Below are 25,896 nucleotides of genomic sequence, written 5' to 3'. Positions count from 1 at the left end.
AAGAGGCATCATTGGACCAAGTCCAACGGCAATGTGGAACGTGATGAAAGTAAATAGCTCGATTTGACGAACCTCTTTTAACGTTTCCGGTCGTTTCACGGAGTTGACGATGAATTCGCGGTATCACTCGTGGGTTAATAAAAGCGAGAGACTGTCGTACCTCGTACCTTGATTCGGAGGCTCATCCAGCGAAGGTGGAGGACCGCGTGGCCGAGCACGTGAGAAAGTTCCCCACCACTTGACGGGACACCGAACGACGCGCTCGCGCGTACCGCCCACAGTTGCGCCGGGTAACCGTGGCCGCCCAAACGGGCCTCGTGCTCGTCCGCACGAGAGAGTCGCCCGCCTGCACTCTCACGGCACGGACCTGGTCGTCGTACCCTCCTGGCTGTGTGTGCCCTCCGAGCCCTCCAAGGCCACCGTCGCCACGACAGGCCAGCCCGCCTACGTCGGCGGAGGGCTGTGCCTCACCGCTCGCGTTACCGCTCCACGATTGGTCGCTCCATTCCGGCGAGCCAAGTCACGTGACCGGGCCGCCGCCACATTAAAGGACGACTTCCACCTCGATGCCGAAGTGGACTCCCAGCCGCCCCCTCCCGGAACGAGGAAAGAGACAGCAGTAACAACAGAGACACCGGGAACACCGGAGAGGCGAAAAAGATCGTGGAAATTTCGGTCCTGGCGACTGGAGACGACCGTCTCTTTCTACGGGACGTCCTTCGCCTCTCTTGCCGCACCTTCTCGCTCGGCGGGTACCTCCACCACGGGCCTCGCGGACCCCCCACCTTCCCACGGCTGCTATCTCTACATCCTCTCTCTCTCCTCTGTCACTTACCAAGTATACCGCGATCGGTGACTGGCTTGGCGTACCCTAGCCCGCTTGCCTGGGTTTCGGCCGATCGGCACCGGTCACGGCAGCCGCGGTACGCGCGATTCGCCACGGCGTTCTCCGTCGATCGGTCGGACTATCGATCAACCCGTCGCGGCTACGTGTGACAGTGGTGATTTGTGCTTGGTTGTTCCCGCATTGAGATGGCGGATCTATGAATCGGAGCTCTTGTCCGAGCTACGTCGATCGCGAGTAAACAGTGTCATGTTCGTAGCGTGGTCCACAAGTCTGCTTCTCGTTGATACCAGGTGAATTTAATATCATGAGACAAGTTACTCCAGTTAGTTTGTAAAAGAAGATGAGTACGGATACACAGTTTATGATGATATAGTGAATATCACTGTGTGTAGTGAATACGTGGTAAACAATTGTAATTAACAATTGCTAATCGATGTATCTCTTGGCATAAACCATAATGCAAGTAAGTAATAAGTGTAATCGAGGAAAGGCGATACTTGAAAAGATTGCATGAACGAGAAAAGTAATCGATTTCGTGTGTTATTAAAATAAAGAATGAGTAAAGCTTTGCATCATACGCGCACTGATGACAATATATGAAAGAAACGATAATAGGTGATAGGCTACACAAGCAGATCCATGCTTTTCTTTAGCCTCCTTCAGAGTAAATTTCGGCTTAATGAATTTCCACGGATTAATGACAATGCGATGTTTTAATATATAAATACTCTATACACATATGTACACATACATTTTGAAAGTTAAAGAATAGAAGACGAAACTTTAGTGAGACATTTATCGAGTGAATTAAGTGCATAGAGTGTTTTTCAAAGTCTACACGTTTCGAAATTACACCAAAGAAGGACATCGCGAAAAAGGAATCACTTAATATCTCACGTCATTTTTTATTAACAATCAATAATAAGTTATTCCCTGATAGCCACATTTACCATTAGAAGAAACAAACTGCACTGAAAATTAGTGCACATTATCCCATGCGTAGCAAGCAACAAACATTAGTACACCCCGAAGAGAATCCGCACCAATCGCAGTTGTCCAGCTCTGGCAATCTGCAGCTCATTCAATCATCTCAATCATCTCAGCTCAATCATCTTCAGAATTTGGTTCACGCGAGTAAAGAACTATCGACCGTGAAGACGAGGCCGACGACACCCGTCCTGGCGAACGACGGAGGGGGCAGCTTCTGGCTGGCCACGGTGGCCGCGGGGGCAAGTACCCCAGCCGGGCTGCCCCCGCACGGAACTCATCATCCAGCCATGGATCCAACATGCGGATCCGCCGAAACCGGCTTCATCAACAGTCAACCCTCCATGGCCGAATTCATGACGGCATTGCCGCAATTAGCTGGGGACAGCAGCCTACAACACTCGCCGGGGACCGGTGGTTCCATCAGTCCTGGTGCTCATCATCCCGCGTATCATACTATGATGGATCCCCATGGTGTCGCTGACCCCTCAGGTGTCAACGTTCCTGAGTATCCCTGGATGAAGGAAAAGAAAACTACTAGGAAAAGTAATCAGCAAGGTAAGTCACCAAAATTGTTTAGTTTTGAAAATCATCGCATAACTGTTAGCGAGAAAAAGTTTGAAAAAAAAAACGTATCTTTGAATTACTACTATAAAAACAACGCATTAATTATAATATATTTATTGAAAAATTATTGTATCAATTATTTTTTATTAATTATTAACAATAATTAATAATTTTAAAATCAAGTATCTGTTTAATCCTTATTTGTAAGAGATAAATAATAGATAATTGCCATCATAAACTTAATTGTTTAAAAATTATATTAATTAATATTAATGTAAAAATCTTAGCGGAGAATAGCAATAGATACCCTATTGATGTCCATTGTCTCTACTAAAATCTATATTGAATAAAACGATGAAATTTGTCAGGAAAACATAGTGACAAACGTGAATGTCAATTAACGTGACCATTAGGATTCGGCATGCCATTTACAGCGTTAGGAGTCTATTGGCTTCTCGCCGCTACATTGTGGCTCACCACGGGGTGCCTATCCGACGGCTAATAACAATTTCAAGCCGTTCCTTTCTACTAACTATGCCGCACATCTGGAATACATGTCAATACCACAGATTTCTGAACATTTGTAAACATTCGGTTCAAATTATGATATATTGTCTCGTCAAAATGTGTCATCCAGATGGGAAAAATTTGTCGAAAATGACCAACATAGCTTCTGGACAGAATTGTGTCTCGCACAACTCATCACGTATTCGTAATTTGCAATATACTAATAATTTATATGAAATAATCATTTATATGAAAGATTAATGCCTCATACGCCAAAAAATATATTTAAGTATCTTTTATTTATTATTGCATTTACTATACATAAGGACTCTATGAAATTCTGTACGGTACGAAGTAAAAGTGTCGCGAATTAACATCGCTACGTTAAATCCGTAAGATATCCGCAGCATTTGTTTTTCCAACAACTTGTTGGTATTGCGAAGCTATCGAGGACCAACCGATAAATTTGTGGAGAGATTCACGACACATTGGTCCCCGATAGCCTTACAATAGCCAACAAGTTGTTCGGAAAACGAGTGCCCGCAAATATTTCCCTGACCTAACGCAGCGAAATTAATTCGCGAGACTTCCAATAAATTGCTCATATATATTTTTTTTAATACAAAAAATAATAATAAATGAAATATACGGATTATATCTTTTTAATGAATTAATTTTACACGTTGAATTGCATGATACTTCGCGCATCATTGAAGCTCATATAATAGTGAATGGCGATACAATCCGAAGGGTTGGCTAACTTTATGGGCCACTAGGGTCGCCGTTCGACAACGTCCGGGACCCTACAAACGTCTTAGTCTATTTATCTATCCCTATTTCTCTCTTTCTCACATCGATCTTGCGTCTACAACGGCGATTTAACGTCGTGCCGACTCCAAAACGTGGTCGGACCGTCCGCAGGACACGTCGGAAGATTAAGTGTTTGGCACGGAGGTTAACCAGCCGCTGGCCAGGCGGTAACACGCGGAATCATCTGTAAATTGAGCCCAGGACTAGCGGGAGAGAGCGTCGGGACGGCCATAACTCACATGGGGTGCCGCCACCGACGCCTCGTACACGTCGGCTCTTTGCTTTCAACTACCGTGTTATCCCTTATCGCGCGCTGCCTCGGTCATCTCTTTATGATTTGCGGGCCTATATATAATAATCGTGCGCCTCTTTATAATTATACTTTTCGCGATAAAAGTGTATGAAAATTCCACATCTACTAAAATTTAAATCTAATTTTCTGAATGCATAATTTAAAATTGCGTCTTATTATGTTAAAACATAAGTATTATGACAATACTGATAAAAATTTTATATCAGATTTATTATTCAGAGCTTTCGATTGAATTTATATTATTTTATTAAAAAAACGACACTTTTTCGTTTTAATCATGCCTAAATTTCCTTGAATTATAGCCAATAGAAATTAAACTCATTATCCCGTTATTACGATTTTAACTGTCGAACCCACATTAATGAATTTCTATCCAAGACGGCGTTATCTCCGTTATGAGGATGGTGTGGCCTACGAAACCTTAAGTAACATCTCGTCTTTTCGTATGTGTCACCATGCTGCTCGTATTAAATTTCAATCTGTTACATCTACGTGTCCTCCAGCTGAGATGTTTTAGTTCGGGGACGCCCGTGGATGGAACGATGAAGGAGGACGTGGTCTGATTAGTTGAGTTATTTGCCAGGAGAAGAGGCGCGACCGACGTTCCATGCTTCGTCGGTAATTCTTGCTGGATACCTTTTCTACAAAAAAGCCACGAATCTACGAGTGTTTTTCCCGACGCCTTGTTCCAGGCGTCTCATCAGTCACGTCGGTGGGTGCCAAAGCAGAGGCGTCAGCCCAGCAGACTCCTCCAAGACGCCGATGTGTCAATTAATCCCTGCATCCCTCGGGATAGGACTAGGCTAGAAGCTGGATTATCATCATCCTTGCGCTGCTATCTTTCGTCCTTCATCTAACACCCTCCTGCGGGACGGCCATTTTCGTGGCCGAACTGCTTTTTACTAAACTACATCGGGCTGCGTTTCCGTCATTAATTAATATACCGGTGATACTTGATGGTCTTGGTGTCACTAATAGTCCAGCTTAATACTCGCAAACTTGTTAAATAAAATTATGATACAATTCTAAATCCGTATGAACGGAGTGAAAATAACGGGGACGGATATAAGAACGGGGATTTTCCAAGAGCCTACGGCGAAACACAAATATCGGAATGAAACTCAGGGGAAGGAGGGCGTAAAGATTCGATAACGAAAGAAGGGTGGAAGGAATTGACTATACTTGGCGATTCCATGATATAGGTGATTGAGCGAGTGGGGCTTTACCCTTCGGGGAGGAGCGCAGTACGAAAAGAACGGAGCATCTAATTTAAAGATTCATTGGCGAGTAAATCCTCGCTGAATTAGAGATAACTCTCCTAGAAAATCCCAGCTACTATGACGCTCCACAGCCCGCTTTCTCTGCGGTTGCTCATGGGAAAGAAAAGAGTCTTGTGTGTGAAACGATCATATTCATGAAAAACGCGAATTCAATGTATGATGAGATACGCTGAAGATAATCTTTCCAATACTCACTGATATAAATGATCAATCTTCGCACTAATCTCCGATTAAAAATACTGTTCATAATATAGCATTATGTATATTATAAATAAAAATCATCTTATTATTAACTATACTGTTATTAATCACTAGTAATGATGTACATACAAATAAGATTTTGGTAAAAAATATTGCTTCCATAAATTTGTCAACGAATCGACAGATTAAAGGACATATGTACGCGATATGTTTGACATATGGTTACAATACGTATTATAGTAGTTATCACTCAAGCAGCGGGAAGTGTTAGCAGCCGTTACGCGAGATGATTGCAAATATTCGATGCGGAGTCCGTTCAATCTGGCAAGACGAATTATAGAAAGGAAGAAACGTACGTAGTTCTCATACGTTCTCATACATACAGTTTTCCCAGCTCGCACGTTGGTGCAAAACATCTGGAGGAATAACGTCGCATAAAATATTCCAGATTATCCCCCAAACCGAGTACGACGCGCCTCACAGCTGCAGCAGGGGGTTTTAGTAGCAAGATGCGGGTGGCTCGCCCGTTTGCACAGAGCTCAAATAATAAACACGGTATAACAAATTGATAATCTGAAACCCCATAATCGTACGCATGTTTCGCCCCGGAATCTGTAGCCCGGCACTAAAAGAAGTTTCCACGCTCGTTGTTACGCCAAATGGAGCGCTATAAAAGTGTGGCGTTCGTATCGTTGTACTGCCTCTCTGTCTCTCTATCTGTCCCCCTTCTCTCTCTTTTTCTTTCCCACTTTGCTATCGTCTTCTCTCAATCTTTGCAAATCGCGCAATGTGATTTTTGTGAGTAAAAAGAAATTTTTACGTTACTGACATTCAATGACGTGATAAATAACATAATCTATATAATTGCCGATATTAATAAAATTTTCTTTTTAAGCAGAAAAGATAATATAATTAATATAATATACGATCGGAGACGTAATACAAGCCAATCGGTGATTTGCTCTACAATATGTTCCATAAAGAAAGTGAAACAGCCGCGATTTTCTGCGACAATAATAATTTTATGCAAATGTTCGAAGGTGAAGCGTGAAGCTCTCTAGAATGGCGACGATATTGTCAGATAGACATCTCTCGCCATGCTTTTCGTATCTTCCCCTCTCTAGCAGGGAATAAAAGACATTGAGGTTCCTATATCTGTTATTCTACACTCGTAAAAGGAAAGGAGGTGTAAAAATTTGCAAAAAAGGCGATAACATATGCTGGAGGGTCAATCATAAATGATAGTAAAAACAAACATATCTTGTTATTAAAATTTTTATTTCTTATAAATAAACCGAAGACATCAGCAACTACTCTAATTATTCGTGTTAATTGTGCACAACAGTGCGAAAAATTATACTAACATTTTCCAAATTACGTTAATTAGAAGTAAAATCTGCTTTCACTAAGTTTCTCTGATTTGTGTAATATTTATCTGTATATTCTTTTTAAATAATACTCTCGCTTGTCCTCATCCCCCCTTTGCAACATTTTTATATCGAATATTTTTATACGTGAATGCGATTATTTGAGTAAGCTATAGGAATTTCTAGTAATCACAATTTCTCTAGTTTATTTAAAAATAAAATTTTAAAATTGCGTAACGCAAGCACGCCAATATATCTCGCAATTCGTATTTAAAGAATCTTGACTGCCAGTCTAATAAATTGCCAAACTGTTTATAAACCGTTTAAGCGTTAGCAGATTCTGCGACAGGAATGGGAGTGAGAATCTGAGAGGAACTTGAGCCGTAAAGTAAAGGGATGGTTGAGTGACGATGAGAGCTATGATGGATGGAGAGGTGGACAGGTCACGAATATCACGTGACAATAGAAAAAATTGTTATTTATTTTCTTAATATTTTTTATGTTTTTGGAATTTTAATATATAATTCTAAGGACTTCGTATAATGATGCGTGACTAACATTTTGGCATTTCAACGAGCAGTCCGGCTTGATACCTCTTAAACAGTGCAAACAAAACATGCCTCTAACGTGATAGATTATCTACAGCCGTAACTTTCGCAAACCATTAGATACATCCTATCGTGAATCCGTAGATCTGGAGATAGGTGACCCGGCAGGGCAGTTGCCATATTCTTTTTGTCACTGCATCCCGGAAGATCTCACCCCCGCCCGCGCTTTATATTAAAAATGAACTGTCGCTTCCACTGACGACATGGACGGGTATTTGACTGTACTACCGCTTTTATTTGATAAATCGCGGCGCGACCTCCTCTCTCGGTCATCTGAATTTCTAATGCATTATTTTTCCCGGTCGGAACCATCCGCCTGGCTACGTCGAGTCGCGAGGGTGAATCGCGCCACGCCAGACAGGGATGTCGGGTGGCTGAAAGAGCGATTAAGGATAAAGCAGTGGAAAAGCGACCGAAGAAATAACTGGGCTGATCTGAACAGGAGCTTGGAAACTCCTGACTTCTAGTTGCCACGATGATTACCATTAACGTTTATCGTAGTTTGAGTATCACGTAATCGCCGAGAGAAAGCTAGATTATTTCGACCAATCACTTGGCACGCTTCACGTCTGATTAGAGTTTCGCCAACGTAAGGGCCTTCTTTTGCTAGAAAAATGGGGATCAACAAGTTCGCAATGATTTTAACGTTTCATAACACGTAATATACTGTCTTCAATGTTACCTGTCATATTTCTCGAAGATTTGCCGCGGTCCACTCAGATTTCACTGTAGACTTTCTAAACGATTAATCAAACTATAAAATTAGAAAAAAAGGCATTAGGTAGCTTACGAATACATGATATAGAGTGCGATACAAATATAATTCTAATATCATTACTTTTATCGTTCTAGGCATACATATAAAGTAATTTGAAAACTGTATTTCTATACCTCCTTCTTACCTGTTAACCCCCTCTTCTTCCTGGAGTGGATCAACCAAAACCTGTTGCCTGTAATGGGCCTCACAGAACGATAAAAAGTTTTCAACTCTACAGGAGCAAAAGCCTACATTTCTTCTTCGCCGACAGTTTAGCTTCATAATGCAAAGTCGCGAGTCATTCGGTGATCAAAGTGCCGCTCTCTCTCTCTCTCTTTCTTTCTGTTGGGTGAGTGGGTACGCTTTCAAAAGCTATTCTGACGTTTCTTTGAGTCGCCATCAGACGTAACATCAGGACATTGACACAAGGAAGCACCGTTTTGCAAGACAAGAGACGGCAGGACCACAGAGGGAGGTGGTATGACATGTCCTTTTGATTCGTTTCAACGATGGAGAATTGCATCCTTTGGGTGAGCAAACTGCGTCTGAATCGTTGGGGGATCAGTCCTTGATTTATAATTTAGCGATTTTAATTCAAGTTTCTCGACAATTCAAATGTAAAAGAAATAGTTCGACAAATTTCAGTTTTCTTAATTGCAAAAACGTGACCGTGTTATGAGAATTATTCATAAACATTCGACGGATTCACGCAGTTGTTAATGTAAAGAACTGTATTATAAATCTGCAAATCGTCGTAGACACGGTTTGCTCGAAATTCTTTTTTGCTAAATATTGCCGGTCTACGGACAAATACCGCATTAACACAGATTTAAAGTGAACTTAGCGGCAATCTCACGCGGACGTTTACAACCAGACTATAAGTACTTTAGGGTACATTAGCCTCGAGAGCAATGGAGAGTTCACCCTACCCTACCTTCTTTTCTTTCGCGAAGACAACGCACAGTTACGCTAGGGTGGACGCTGTAGGTCTAACGGGGGGAAGAGAAGGAGAGAGAGAGAGAGAGAGAGAGAGAGAGAGAGAGAGAGAACGGTAGAAAGAGAGTGGGTGGCAAAGGGGGGAAATCGTCAGCAGGAGGGAGTGGGACTGTCTGGAGTAATTAGCTAGCCAGACCAGGCCAATATCGTGCTGAAAGATTTTCAACTCCCCGACGTCAACTCGGATCCGTCGCGACGGGAAAATCCGGCTCGAGCCACTCTGTTTATAAAATGTCAGGCCAATAAAAAGTCATGCTACGTCAAACATCGATAATAACAGGGAAGGGAGGGAGTGAGAGAAAGAGAAAGTGAATGGAAAATTCCATAAGTTTATTAACAACTCGCGCAAAAGAAAATTGCTAGTAGATACTTCCGGTCCCCTGTGCCATTTTAGACAACTACAAAAGTCTTATAGAAGGAATAAGAACCCCGGGTGACCTTCTTCTGTGAGACTTTTGAGAAAGGTTACTTTCTTCTCGAGAAGGGAGACACGCGCATTGTCATATCTACTTTCTTACACAATTTGGTCGATCTAGATATGAATATAAAAATATTTGTGAATTACTCCTGGTATCTGTTTTACATTATATGTTGTCACATATTTTTGTTATATGGAAAAAAACTTTACTGTTGCAGCAGAACCGTTGATTCTGTGGCACATTTGATATCAAAATTACCACTTTGCTATCAATTATATTACATTATACTTAATGTGTTAATAAACTGTTATTTTTTTGTGTATTTCTGTATATTTTCTGTATATCTATATATCTTTATTATAAAATAATATAATAAGCTTATTTTGTTACTTTTAATATGTTTAGTATTATTAGATTAAAAGCCTGTATAATGATAAACTAATGCCTTTGTTGTTATGCGCTAAACGTTAAACAGTTCAAGATGAATTATTCGAGTTGAAGTGCGATTGTATTGTTCTGTTAATAAACGACTTCAGGATCAGACGTCTTCGCTTGGCTGTTCTTTACGTCTGTATCGACTTCACGGAATGACCGAATAGAATCCTTAGGCATGGCAGAATAATGGAAAGAACAATTCCGGAATTGGATGTTAGTGCTCAGGTTCAATCGATTGTCAGGATGACAGTCCAAGCATGACTCGCGGATTCGTAGGTAGGAAACCTCCCGCGCGAAACTCTGTACACGCTGGACGTGGCTGACCAGCCGGCCGACTGACGGACGGCTGACTGCCTTTCTGATTGATGATCGCTACTGGACTCTCCGCCGCCATGCATACCCTACCAACACATCCTCCTCCGTCCTTCACGGGCATCCACCATCCCCCGAGCGTAGCGCGAGTGCCAGCCTTCACCCTCTCCGTTCGCTGGACGCGTCGATTCATTCCCAGAATCGCGCCTCTATCCTAATCTTTTTACGCCGCTCGGATAACACCTTGTTCTCGAGCCAACTCACTCTAGAAATGCGAAGTTAAATTGTGGCTCGATTATTGGTACATGGACAAATGTTGCTATTTGAAATAGCCGACATACATATTATTTGAATTTAAAAATATACATAAAAATTATTATTTATGGACGATAAATATTTAACTGTTATTCATTGAGTAATTAATCGTTATTATATAAATTTTTTGTGCAACATAAACAAATATTCTTATTATAATCTTTAATTGAGAAAAATTAATATATAATATATTAAAATTAATGAATACGCTGTTCTTTATTGATTGCTTGCACAAAAAGATATTTTCGAATAAAATTGATATAGTCACAGTTTGAATCGAAATAGGCTGTGGCAGACGATTTCAAAATAACGAAAGTGATTAAACAAAATACTCTGTAATTACGATTCTTTTATCAGATACGATTTTAGTTATACATTTATTAATTACTAACTACTACTTTAATATATTAACAATAATATTTTCTTACAGCCTAATAGATAAAACATGATAAAAAAAACCAACAACTGACATTTCAAAAATTATATTTTTAAAAATCTACGTAATAAATAGTGATATGCAAATTTTCACATTTATCCATAGTTACATCGTCACGCAATAATTTACGAAAGCAATAAGAATAAAGGATATTCCAAAGGATGAACCGGAAATATGTGGTTGGTTACGCGACAAAGCACGCCCGTACTATTTAACTCTTAATCGAGCAGAATTCGCGTATGGATGACCCGACACGACCGGCGAAGGAGCAGTTACAAGTGAATGGATCCACCCTCGTACCCCGCAGCTCCCCACCGCCATGTAGCCCATCGCCCACTTCCTTTCATTGGGAGCAATATTTCTTTTCGCGAGTCCCCTCGCAGGGCCTTTATCTAACAAGGAGCAAATCATTTCCCTATTATTTGCTCGCTATCGCACTCTCGCTCTTCCAGACTTCCTCTTCTGGATTCGTTTTACTCGACCGAGTATTCGGGCTCTTTATCCCCTCTTTCTTCCACTTGTCGTTGCATTTTCTTCGTCGCTATATCTCTTGGAGACCATCCAAACTCTTTCCATCGCAGTGCTTTTGCTCTACTTGGTACTTATTTTAGAGCTTTATTACATATTTCTTCGTTTCGCTTTGCCTCCTTTTCGAATATTTAGATTACTTTAAAAAATATAATATCATATATAAAGCGTATAATACTCAATTTTTATCTTATTTGCTTGTGTATTGAAGAAATGTGCAATATACTCTTGATATACCGTGTAAAATACAAACTTTATGTTTTATTGTATTTATATTCAAAACTTCCTTCATTTTAATGGGACTGAATAAAGGAAGCTGGAGCAAAGCTTGAAATTCTACTGATCAATCCTGAAGAGATAACTTTCCGTTCGCAGCATTTCTCCCTCGATCGAAGTTTTCTCTCGACAAAGTTTTCCAAACATAGATCCAATAGAATTCCTTTCTTACAAATCTTTAAATTACATTGCACAATATCATTTAGTATCTTGCGAGCGTGAAGTACATTGCACATTGAATTTATCGCCGAATAATCATAAATTATTTTGCTAAATTATTATGCTAAAGATGTTAATGTTTGTGTTAACAATGTATAATTGCAAAAGACATTTCTTAATTTAATAGTCTTACTTTTGCGATTTCTAACGATAGAGGAGGAGTGATTCAATCGTAATGAAGTTCCTACGCTCCCTACAGAAAGTACACGAAGCTCGCAGAAGCGAATAGGTCTCAGGATGGTGTTTGAGTCGGACTAAAGGGGTGGCCAGTGGTCGGTTTAAACAATTATCACGAGGGTTGACCGCGTGTACGAGTCGACACGGGTGGTAAATTATTACACGCGGGGTTGCTGGACTCTAGAGCTCCCGAGTTCAGACCACATTAGCATGGCATTATCACTAAAGATCAAAATCTCTTAAGAGTTAATTTATAAGAAAAGAAATATTATATGTGATACTTTTGAATATATTGTGACATTAAAGATTAAAATATAAAAGTCCTTTAAGTCTTAATTTTTTTTTTAATTGTTCAATGTATTAGACAACCGACGATAACCGCTTAAAATACTAATGGAAATAATTATTATAATTTAAGTATATTTTTTATTTGATTCAGTATTATGCATAAGTATAAGACAAGTTTAATGTAAACACACAACAATTTATCTCTATATGAATATGCGATAAGAGCAAATTTTTCGATCGTTTGCCAATTTGTATCGAACACATTATTTTATGAAATCCTTAAACGTATAGAGAATCAATTCCAATACAAATACAGCATGTTACTGTTCATCCGCTATGTTACTGAATTGCGCTGCATAAGAATCGCACGGAAAGGAGTGCTCGTAAATCCAGTCGCGCTAGAGAAGACTTGTGTATCTCCGTTCCCCGAAGTGAAGGGTGAGACACAGGGCGAGTGTCCTTTATAGCATTGTTAACAACTAATGTATGCGGCTCGGATCTCCGAAACCCTCCCACATTTAACATTCTTTAACATTATTATACACATGGCGCCCGTCTGAGTACTCTCCACGTATCCGTCCTTCCTCTCCGTCACCCCTCGCCCCCAAGACCGACCCTTCGTGCCCTCCGGGGCCGATTTTTGTCAGTTTTATTTAACTGCAACCACGGAATCCCTTTTCCACCCTTTCCTGTTTTCTTTCTTTTCTCGCACCCTTTATATCTTCGAGACGAGACGCTTTCTCTTTCTCTTTAAGATGCCAGGCACGTTTTAGGACTTACGATCAGCGCCGTAATTTCGACGAACAAGTGGCGCTTACTACTTTCTGATGCGATTTTAGGAGCGCACAACGAGAGACACTTGGAAATAATATATCCTATAAATAATCTAACTGACGTTATATGGACTCTAAAATCTGAATATAGTCAATAACAATTTAAAAAGTTGTTTCACGTCTTGGATCACACATTTTATCCTACAACTATAAAATATACACTATATACATGTACCTGTTTTCCTTAAGAAATCTTCTTAAGAAAGAATGAGAGAAAAACGTAGTGGCTAAAGAAATGGGACCGTTAGCCAGTGCGTTCTCGTAACATCATTGTTACTGCTCTCGCCGATTAATTAATCGCCATGTTCAGCGGAAATTGATAATTAAAACTGCTTTCGAAACGGTTCTTTTGGCGTTTCGCTGTAAGTCAATCACGTGATTTTGTAATTACCTGAAATGCTGGCGTACGCTATAACGAACGTTCTTAAGAAATTCGTGTAATTAATAACCCGCTCGTCTCATGATAAAACGAAGAAAAAAATCAGAAAAGGAAACCTTGCGGTGCCGCTGGGTCGAGACTAATTAAAGGTAACTCGTGATATTAGTTAATTTATTGCCAGCTGCGTATAAACGTCACTTCCTATTGGCCGCGCGGACGGCCTGATGCATGCTTAGAACCAAACTTCTCTTTCGGTAGACGTTTTCCTCGACTAATTCGAATAATCGGCAAGATTTCTGTTCATTCGTTATGTCAGATGCTATAACTCATATGTAACGCGATTAATGAAGCGTGTTCTGGGTTTTGTTTTGCTTCGATATATGTGCCAGGCAGGAACTGAATTTCGACGAATTACGAATTATTTTTACACATGAAAAATACATGCCATGCGAACAATATTTCACGCTACGCGTGACTATTATGCTGTGCGTAATTTTCTCTCTTTAATAGTTTCACCGCTTACAATAATGCGTGATGCAACAGAATTATTATATTTAATCTTTCATATTAGATATGTATTAACACGTTTTCTCATGAGACGAGTTTTAATCAGTATTATTGCAACAAAACCTGCTGCGAAGAGCAACATTTTTCTTTATGTAGCTTGATTAAGAAACCAGTAATGTCGCTGGTTAGTACATGATGGCCAAACATACCTATAAACACACGTATGCGAACTTGGAAAAGAAAACGGTGTGCACAAATTACTCACGGTTATCGACCATACTTCTCTTTTCAAACGTGAGTCGACCCAGCTGACAGACGCCTAATTACTGCGATATTGATCCGTCGAAACATCGCGTACGATTCTTCACTCTCTCGAACGCGACTACGCGCGGAATACCGTCGCCAACGTTAGCCAATGTAATAATATCATGTAATATTTGTATTCGTGTATATAATCAATATTGGATCAAGATTGGATAAAAAAAACTAAATGTTAAATACGTGAAATTAATTAATTTAAAAATTATTAATGTTACTCATAAAGAGTATTAAAATATATATTAAAATAATTATAAATTATGCGAAATTTTTTCTGAGGTATAATGCATAATATTTGATCAATTGAAAATAATTAGATACATCATGAAAAAAATAAGGTTTACATTTTAATAATGTTACATGATAACAGCGATATTGATCCAACGGAAGTACATATCGACGGGACGTAGAAAATTTATGTTTTACGTTCCTTTATCCGTATGAAATGTTATCCTTAGGTATACCTATAATTATAAATGCTTAAGTATGCTAAGAAAATTACGATTCCATCGTTCCATCGGTAAACTGACCAAATTAAATATGTAATACTATTGTTCGGTAATGTTCAGCATGACATTTCAGAAAATAGCAAAGAAAAATGTATATTCAAAATTACACAACTATACACAATAATAAAAGCAAAACGTTAAACAAGACAAAGTAGGACAGAACGAACTTTCACATGGAATTGCCACTGTCACGTAACGAGGAAATTTTTTCCAAAGTATTCGGTCAGAATATCAAGAAGATACAAGATTTACAAAACGGGGGGGAGGGTGAGTTGCGAAAGATGAAAGAAGTAGAGGGGCCAGCTCTTATTTTCTCGCGACGGTTTACATGGACGTTGGGGTAAGCCGCGAAGGATTTAAAATTTGTAAAGATTAAAATAAACTTTTTATCCGGCCGCGACTTCTCGGTCCCAGAGGAGGAGGTGGAGGAGGAGGGGTTGGAGACGACGGCAGTAGACAAGAAGCTTGCTCCGGGACAAGAAGCTCAGAAGAGCTCGGAAAAAGGCGGTCGTAACGCGAATGGAGGATGTAATGAGAATCTCTCAACTCGAACCATAATTCAAAAAATTGTTGAAGGATTCTACGTTCTGTGCCGCAAATTGTCGTGAAATTAGTTTCGAATTTGTTCCTCGGGGGGGTACAGCACTCGCTGAGCGCGATAGAAGTGCCTTAAATATTTATGAGAGCGGAACTAAAATACATAAAATTATTACGAATATCGATTTTATAATGTGTTCGCACACGCGCTTGAAATATAGAGATTCATATATATATATATATATATCTCATCCAGGATTTTAATATTTTCAAATCCTGGCTTAGCCCTGGATCCACGTGTAATTTTAATTTACCTCCAATTTGCCCACGTGGCAAAACCAGAGGAAATTGATCCGGGAAAATCAGGAACCATTATGTATTTTGATCATCGCGGGATTATTTTAATCACATTAGTGTTCGAACGTCGAGGCACACCGACATCTCGTTACGAAAAGGTGCGCTCACAAAATCAATCTCGCGTCTAATGGAAAGATGGCTTTTCATCCCCCCTGGAGACCACTCCCGTTTCACATACCGAGCGCCCTATGCCTCGAGTATCACTGCTACTTTTCGGTCGCGTCTTTTCGATATACCTAATACTGTAGATTTTTAACACGGCTTGTTTTTATGAAGCATATTATTTCAAGAATTGCACTTGACGTAACTAACCATTTTTTGCATGGAAACATTTCAACGTAAATACATATTTTTATATTATAATTTTTCCGCGGAATATTTAAAATATCACATTATCGCACAAATTACGCATTAAACATTGATATTTAATCCGCGAAAAAAGAAATAATGAAGCGTTGGAAATCGTAATTCCTTCGTTATGTAAGCCGCGTTATTTAAATTGCATAAGAATGGTGCTGGTAATTATAGAGGAAAAAATTATGTAAAACGGCAAAATACTAAATGCGAACGCACACACTCCAAAAATATGTGTGTGATAATCGCAGAATTAATCTTGACCAATTGCAGACGCAGAGCAAAACACCAATTGGCTCGTTTGTATTAGGTAGTTCTACTTATGTGTACGTTATCGCGTGATTATTTCGTATATGTCACAGGGGCGAGCATGCTAAGCAGAGATTTGTTAAAAACGAAACTTCATGTATAACTTACAATTATACAATTCTTTGCAAAATGAATATTTTATAAAATTGTCATAAATAATATGACACGTGCTGAACTATATGATCGGTAATATTATGATTGACATCAGCTTCCAAAAACTGGCCAACGCCAAGTGGTTGTCACGGAGTTCCGTGAGTCTTTATTATGAAATAACAGCTAGTGCTATCACATGGTGAACCCAAAGATATCATTAATCAAAGATCGTATCCCTCCAATTATGACTCATGCTACCGCAACTTTTGCGAACATCAATTTTTGAATGAGCCAGGGCCAGGCGTGCACCTTAGGTGTATGGTGTATATAATAATCTTTTATCGCGGATCAACATGAGAGGTGAAACTGCGCGTTCGCCAGTCGTGCACGAAGAAGTCGAGTGTACTTGGTCGCGCCACCCCAATGATTGCAGGTTGCATCGGCAACGCCTTCTGAAGTATCCAGCCAGTCTGAACGCCACGCATATGTACGTCTTGCCTTTCTTTCACCGCGGGAGAGATCAGAGATCCCTGCGTCCAATTTTCTTGCACGAAGGGCCGCTAGCCGTCGCGCCCACCATAATCACAGGTTGGCGAACCTGTGCACGTTCAACATGGCCGACGCGGTGGTTGGTGCGGAGCACCAACGTTGCCGTGTCTTCGGCAGCGCTAAGCCAGCGCACGGCGACGGCTCGCGATGTTGCCAACAACTTTTTTCGAACACGCAAATCTTCCCGTGCCGCTTTTATATCTTTTTCCTACCATCACCGTTCTTCCGTTCTTGTATTTCTATCCTTTTTCATGCTTCCTCTCCCCCCACGTCCCTTCTTCTTTTTGTCTGCTCTACATGCCAGCTAGCTCGGCGACTCCTCTCTTTTTCCGTCATTACAACAAGGTAACTATATGTAAAAAGTTATGCTAATATCTGAAGTGCTATTATGCCAGACAAGAACCAAGTCGTAAAGATGTGGACATACAATCATGAATCAAAGCAAACAAAGGCTTCATCATAAATAAATGATTATGTTGTTTCTTACATTTAACGCTAAATTATGATGGAAAGAGCAATTGCAAAGTCAATATTTTGCATTATTTTCCTTTGGAAGAGAAAAATATTTATAATATTCTAAATATATATACAATTAAAATTGAAATAATTATTCATATCTAAAATGTATAAGAAATTATATAGGAGAATTACTGACAATTCCGCTGTTTCAATGGTTTATGCGTTTATGCATACAAGTTATTACCAAGCCAAGTTATCAGTACTTCAATGTCGTCACGCTGAAGAGCTTCGAATTTGATCAATGACTCGAATCGATTGGTAGTATCAATGTTCTAAATCGTCGTATAATGGTACAATGTTGAAATCAATTCCCCATGGACAACAGCCCTATCAGCAAGTGAGGTAGCCACTTGAACGTAACGCTGGGGTTCCAGCCGAACTGGAACAGGAAGGTACGAAATATTTTGCGGCCGTGGTCGGTGGTCGGCCGCAGTTCTTGTTTTGCTCACTGTTAATTGATTATAGCTCGTATCCAACGCAGAGGCCGCAACCCCCGACAAGCCCACCAAAACCAAAGCAGCCGAGAGCCCTTCCTGCCAGCCATTCCACTTGGACTCCCTTCATTCTGTTCCCGTGCGTTTAGTTTTGTTCGTTGCCCCTCACCCATCGCCCGTCCTACGTCTTGGTGTAAATCTGTAATGAGCCACAGTTTATGCCGATTCCACCTTCCAGCCTTCCCTCGCTTATCCGCCACAAATTACCCAATGGCGCATTAAATACCTACTTTATTCTCACGTGATGAATAATTCTTCCATTGTTTTTAAACAAGCACAGAACATTATTATAATGTAAATTTTTATTAGCATCGCTTCCAATGTCGATTTGATTTGGAAGGACAAACGGGAATAGGGAACTGATCTTTCCATTTGGTAAACATTTGTAGATGCCAAGTTCAATAAAATGTAGAATTTTATTTGCTATTTATATACAAATATTATTAATTTAAAAAAACTGTTAGAACAATTACTATCATAAAATTGTGAGACGGTCCAATATTAATGTTGCATAATAAAACGTTATAGAGCTACGGCATTTTAAAGCAGATCGTTCTCCCCAGAATCCAGATTCGCAATGTTCGGCGAGCTTAAAACGCCCGAAGGCATCCGAAACGATCAAAAAGTTATCGATCACGGTAACCTTCCACGCTGACCGCCGTCTACCTGTTTCGGACACGTCAAAGCACGGACATGGAGCCGGCTGTCTTCTCGTTTGTTTCAAATTCTCGTCACTCATTTTTCATACGTTTACACTGCCGACGCCGCCGCCGTCGCGCCGCCGCAGATTCCTCTCGATACTAAAAGAACGAGAGAAAGAGAGAATGAGCGAGGGGGATGAGAGAGGAGAGAAAGGGGGAATGGTGGAGAAAGAGGGAAGAGAGGAAGAAGTTGCGAACGGAACGAAGAGGGGTAATCGTTCTCTTCTCCACGCTGTTCGAAATAGTGGTTCTTTCCGCCCTTTGTTCTTCCTCACAAGTTTTCTTCCTGCAGGCGCGGGGGGAAACAAAAGACAAATTACAGAGACGCCCGTCATGTGACCCTTCCCACCTGTCTATAAACGACCTGGTCCAGTCCAGAGAAAACGAGAGCACACCGAAGGCGGACACGAGAGGGAAATCCGTGATCCGGACGACTTGGTCGCATGTGTAAACTACTTCTCAATTAAAGATCCACTTTTTCCTCTTGCCTTTGATGATCGTACTCCCTTGGGACACATTTCTTTATTGCTCGTTATCATCTTCAATGAGAACGTCTACAAATTAATCATATAAGTGCAGTGGAACAATGCAAAAATTAAGAAAGAAGCATTGGGCATGTGAGTTTCACCAGCTGTTCATAAACATTCTAGTATAATAAAGGCGAAAGAATAAAGGAGACACGAGCGAGTAGAATTGAACAATGCCTTGCGTGTGTGGATCTCTTTCACTCCTATATTTACGTAATTGTTGTTTCGTATGATCGAAAATTTCCGCGAATAAAATTCTTCTAGAAGTCGGAGCACGCATTATTAGGGAACAGTATCGATATCTTTATTGCTATTTCATCAATCTTATAAAAATAAGTATAAAGTAGAAGCGTCGAGCTGAAAATATTATCCTATGGTTTATGTACTCTTGATCTAAAAGTAATATTATGTAGAATCAAAATTATCATAAATTATATTTAATTTATGCATAAATAAAATTTTTCTCTCGAATAAAAAATTTTCAATATTATATAGAAATTCAATACGAAGATATAAAAAGCGAAATAATAAACGGCATCTCGATAAGATGCTATTAATTCAGAAAAATAATCGCTTTCCTGTTTTAGTTCACATATTCTATCACAGATTATTTATAATAATGCTCGTACAAATAAAGTAATTCGTATACCCATTTAAGCTTTAATTGATAAAGCTTGCACTGATTAACACACGTTTTTAAAAAAGTGACTGAAAGACATGGCATAGCTTGCAAAGTTATGTTTCATCAAAAGGTATCATTTTAAAGTGTAAACTCATACCGACGTCCTCATACTGATGAGAACGCGCGAAGCGACGGCTGTCAGCTTTGTCACGGACATCAGCATCTGCTCTATCGACGATTGACGAACTATTACATTAACAAACCTGTTATTTTAATTTTGTTTTTTATATTTCTACTTCAATTTCTTAATTACTGCACTTTTTATTAAAATAGAGATGTATTGCATCAATTATGAAAATTTTGAAATAAAATTGTGACTTATTAATTATGAATTATAGTAAAGAATGACTTATTAATTAATTATTATTAACTGCAGTTATATTTTATATTTTTTTGCAAGTATTTTGTAGTTTTTAGTTTTTTATTCTGCATTCATTTTTTATTATTAAAAAATTGTCAGAAAAAAGCATATAAGATTAACTTTCAAAAAATTAAAAATACGAATTTTTAAACATTAGTCTGTTACAAATAAAAGCGGTTATTAATAATATTGATATTAATAACAGTATTGACGTTTATTTACATAAATGTTATTTAAATAGTGATGTATATGCTTTAACAATTTGCATATTAAAAGCTTTAATAATTCTAAAATATTTATGGTAGCAGTCTGAACCGGATGAACCCATAAACGAAGCTAACAGCGTGATATACGAAAATACGGACTCTATTTTCGTGCTCTATCGTTCTCACCTCACACACGATCCTGTCAGGTCTTCATTTTGACTACGCCTTGACAGTTCGTCATCCTCTACATCGTCTCGCAAGAACGAGAAGCTTGCTAGCAACGCCGACATTTTCGTCCGAAAAAAGTCGTTACCGTTACAAAGCAATAACGCCTGTCACTAATTTGGATTAGCAAGAAGTGGTGTGATGTGGTACCGTTATTTTACTCACAAAGCTAAACAATATTTAATTATTGTTACCAAAATATCTGACACTTGATAAAAAAATCTCTCCTTTAAAAATATTTTCTAATCTAAAGATCTATTTATGTATTATTATTAATATCTAAATATAAAATGCAAATAATTTTTTATAACGATTTAAAACATCGTAAGTACTTACACAGATTCTCAAAAAATATACTCTATCATTCGTTATACATATTTTTATTTTGTAACAGTTTAATTTATATCGGTTAGTTATTTGCCATCCAAATATTGCTCCGAATTCATCGCCGGATTGAATTAAACTCCTGGAACGATTGAACAGATACAGGGCGTGGAGTGGAGTTTGATCGACAGTTTCGACCAACCAATCGCAAGACCGAAATGCTGATGAGGCCCACGTCAATCATGCGATACTTTCATCTCGCCACCATCGCCCTCACCCTATGGAAACTCCACGTGCAGGATTTGCTAGGTTCAAAGCTTACTACATCTTCAGTCTACACCCTTCTCCCTCATCCCCGAGTGTCTTCTCTCTTTTCTATTCTTCCTCTCCCTTTCTGACCATCTCTATCACGTACCCTCCCCGACCTTTTCCAGTCACTATACCTTCCTCTTTTTACCTTTCGTCCTATCTATGTCTTTTTCCTTCTGTCTCGTTCGATTATTCTCTTTCTCTTTCTTCTTTAACCCCTGGCGACTCATCCTACTGTCGAACCACCCCTCTGCCACCCTACATCCGCTCGCACGCTATGGGGTAGTTTAGCATCTCGGCCCTACGAAACGAACCACCTCCTCCCTCGCTGTCCCCCTTTGCTCCAAACTGCGTCACGCCGTATCGGTTTTTTTTCTTCTCTCATGATACGGCGACGCATAAAAAAGTGTAACACCCCTGCTTCTTGATAAAAAAAAAGACCTTGACATCCAGGTGGTCAGTGACCGATAGAATAAAATATTAGCGTGAAATATTTCTCGCGCTGTTGTGATGTCCGCCAAGGTGTCTCTTACACCCCTAAATGATAGACAGAAAACCCGAAGTACTCAGAATGTAATATATTGGAGAAAGTTTTTCTAAACATTTATGGCAAAATATACGTTGTTCCTATAGAGAATTTGCCAAGACACGTCTTGTTAAACAACGCAAGCTCGCGGCGAGCCATCAAGTTTGATTGAAATATTACTCCTCGGGGCGTGCAGCGAATTCTGTAATTACGATAGGCGGCTATTAATAATTGTTTACCGCAGTTGGGTGGAAATTACTCTTACGCCACATGCCTCGACAAAGTACCGTGAGATACTTGGTCGCTACTTTCTAGACCAAATCTGCCCGAATAAGCCGCGATATGCTTCCTTATATCGTCCCTCCAATCCCTTCCCCTCTCATGTTTTCACGTCCTCTCGATCCTGTGTGGCATTCCTCTTGTTATCGCGGAACAAGTTTCTTATCCGATAACAATTAGGAGGTGTTTCGCATCGACATGGAATAGTGCCGGTGGGAAACTTGCCCAAAAGTTTCTAAGGAGCCCAGTAACTCGCCGGAACAACACCAGAATGGTCCTTTTCGTCGCGCGAGAATCTTCGCTCATGCATTGTTAAGGATGTCGTGTCGCATCCCTCCCTCCTCCCTCCTTATCTCTATCTTCCTCTCTATAGTCTAGGTTGCTTAAATGATCATTAATTAGGATACCATTTACTTCCTATAACAGACAAAAAGAGAGCAACGTGGCGGTAAAGACGAAGCGAGTATCGGAGCGCGAGAACTTCAACGTGCTACAAGAAATAAAATAAAAAATTAAAATTATTTGCATAACGTATTTTTTGATAAAAATATTTATAATATTTGTAAAATATCTAAATACATGACATTTCATCTAAAATATAAGAATAAATTAGTGCAGATAATTAAATTAATCTTATTATTGAAGAAAATCTACGTTATATTATTTCGATTTGTTATAATTGCATCGAAAAAAATTGAAGAAGAGGGAATTTTTCTTTTGCAGAGAACGGTCTGCCAAGAAGATTACGAACGGCTTATACAAATACGCAACTTCTCGAGCTGGAGAAAGAGTTTCATTTCAACAAGTATCTTTGTCGACCACGAAGGATAGAGATCGCAGCTTCATTGGATCTTACAGAAAGACAGGTAATAATTTAAATTAAATAATGTTATATATTATTAAAAAATATTTATTATATTATTTTCATTTTTAATACGTTATATATTTCAATATATGTTATATTTTAAAACCTTTTGTACACTATTTTTATGTTGCTTCATTAAAAATGTTACAAAAAACATGTTTCTTTTATCTGTTGCACAATTGTTGATGCATTATATGCAGTATCTATATTTAATAACTAAAAATGTAAATAATTATATAAATATCGCTATCTTCCTCTCAGGTAAAAGTTTGGTTTCAAAATCGACGAATGAAACACAAACGGCAAACGCTCAGCAAGGAAGACGGCGACGAGAAGGATGGCTCCACTTCGGATGGCATGGAAAAGCCCAAAAGCGATAAAATGTTATCAGATAACGACGAGAAAAAGAGCTGTCATAACTGTGATATTTCGGGCGTGGGCGATGTCGGAAGTACCTTAACCGGCGACGTTACTGATTTAGGATCTTCCGGCCGAAGAAACAGCAACAACAATAACACACCTGGTGCAACCAACAACAATAATAACAACAACAACAGTAATCCTGGTTTTAATACGAACAGCAATGGTGCTAGCAGCGTTGGCAGTACCAACAGCGTGTCCAGCTCGTTCGAGAAAATGATAGTGGATGACGATTCGAGGTCGCAAGATGGAAGCGAAGTGACGTCGCCGAGCGTGACGAAAAAATTGTCGGGCGAAGTGAGAGTGAAGGTTGAGAGCGGCCACAAAAGTCCGAACACAGCGAAGCAACAACAACAACAGATCTCGGTAAGCAAGAAATCGCCATCGGCCAGCACGAAGGACATGTGTTCGGTCAACAGCAATGGTGTACTGTTAGCCATGCCGGACTCGACGGTCAGCACGCCGGTTCTACCGGGTCAAAATTCCACGAGAAGTTTAACGCCATCCTCGACACCCGGTACTCCCGTTTCCGTCCAGCTTCAGCAAGGCAGTCCCCTCGGTATCCAGCAAGCGGCTCACACGGCCTACATGCAGAGACCGCGTAGCTCACCGTCCTCCACGACCTCGTTACCGGGTCCGATGTTACACGCGTCTACGAATCCGGGAACGATGTCGCCGCACGGTGGCCGAAACATCTCCAACAGTCAGCAAGCACACTTCCAGCAGCAGGGCGTGTATCAGCCCACGCCGGGCATCGATTATCGAAACGGCGTACCCGCAAACAGACAGAGCATACCTACGGCGTCGCAACAGACCCAGTCGCAGAGCAGTTACTGCACCAGAGATACGTATCAGCAACCAAGAATCTCTTATCCGAGTGAGGTGAATTCTCTATACGTTAGACAGAATCAGACGATGGGTTCGAGAGTGGCGCATCACGTGAGAGCGACGGGCACAGCATCGAGATCGATGTACGGTGCCAACATGCAGTTTCATCAGCAACAGTTGCAGTACGGTAGCACCGGAGAGTATAACGGATATCCTCAGGCTGGGCCACCTTATCACACTTATCACAGAGGTATGCAAGGTACCAACGCGTACAATTCCGGCCAGGGATACTCGGCGACGCAGAACGAACAGAGCACCGACGGCTACATGACGCCTGGAAATTACGGTTACTCGACCGGCGGCAACTATCATGGAGCCGGCGAGAATCTGGCGACACACGGGCACGCCGCTGTGTCCGCGCAGACCGGGCAGCATTATTTCAACGACATCCAGCAGCAGCAGCAACACCCGCAGCAACACACCGCCGAGGGCTATGTCACTCATCAGCCACCGATGCATCCAAGTTCCGGCGACTACCGACCAGGGAACAAGTGTCACCCGGGAGCGTATTACGAGCAGACTGCCAGTCAGTTGCACGTTCATCAGGGCGGCGAGGCTTCCAGCATCCCAAACAGTTACGTATCGTCGCCCGATCCATTTCCGGCGCCTGGCATGACGACAACCGCGACGGCGATCGCAGCTGCTACCGCAGCGGTTATCACGCCACCCGGAAGCGCCGGCCAGGCTGACGGCAACAACGAATCCTACGGCAATTATGGCAATTTTTACGGCGAACCGGTGCACACTGCCACGGCGCCGCCACCATCCGCCGACAACAGTAACAGCTCGTCCGACTTCAACTTCCTCAGCAACCTGGCGAACGACTTCGTACCCGAGTATTACCAGCTCAGCTGAGTCCACGAGACCGAAAATCCTTGCCAACTGGACTGGGGCGATGAGCAATGCCTACTCAACGCTTTATACTGAAGCGTGCCGCGTAAGAATCTACGTGATTTGTATGTACTATTAGTATTCGTGATTTAACTCTGCGTGTAAATGGAAATCGTGTAAAAATGAAACGGACTCGGATTACTGATTAGAAATATTATTATCGGTGCGTGTGCGTGTGTGTCTATATATAAGTTCATGTCATTCAACCTAGGCTGTCGAATGTCCTCTAGTTCGAAGTGACTCCTTCCGCGAGTTGTGTCGAAATTATTTTCAAGACTGCTTGCAATCA

The 25,896-nt window shown here is 40.5% G+C and overlaps 1 protein-coding gene across 1 annotated transcript; it reads left to right on the top strand.

The window, feature by feature from the left end:
- The first annotated feature begins 385 nt into the window (after positions 1–385).
- LOC112456503 (homeotic protein proboscipedia) lies at positions 386–25,742 on the top strand. The gene is made up of 4 exons (XM_025019100.1): positions 386–1,310; positions 1,788–2,392; positions 23,267–23,409; positions 23,670–25,742. The coding sequence occupies exons 2-4, from the start codon at positions 1,843–1,845 to the stop codon at positions 25,569–25,571; spliced, it is 2,595 nt and encodes an 864-aa protein (XP_024874868.1). The 5' UTR covers positions 386–1,310; positions 1,788–1,842; the 3' UTR covers positions 25,572–25,742.
- Positions 25,743–25,896: the final 154 nt, after the last annotated feature.

Source organism: Temnothorax curvispinosus, unplaced genomic scaffold (assembly GCF_003070985.1).
Source record: "Temnothorax curvispinosus isolate PA1 unplaced genomic scaffold, ASM307098v1 QBEX01000632.1, whole genome shotgun sequence".
NCBI classification, from domain to species: Eukaryota; Metazoa; Arthropoda; class Insecta; order Hymenoptera; family Formicidae; genus Temnothorax; species Temnothorax curvispinosus.
This window is presented reverse-complemented; position numbering and strand designations above follow the sequence as displayed.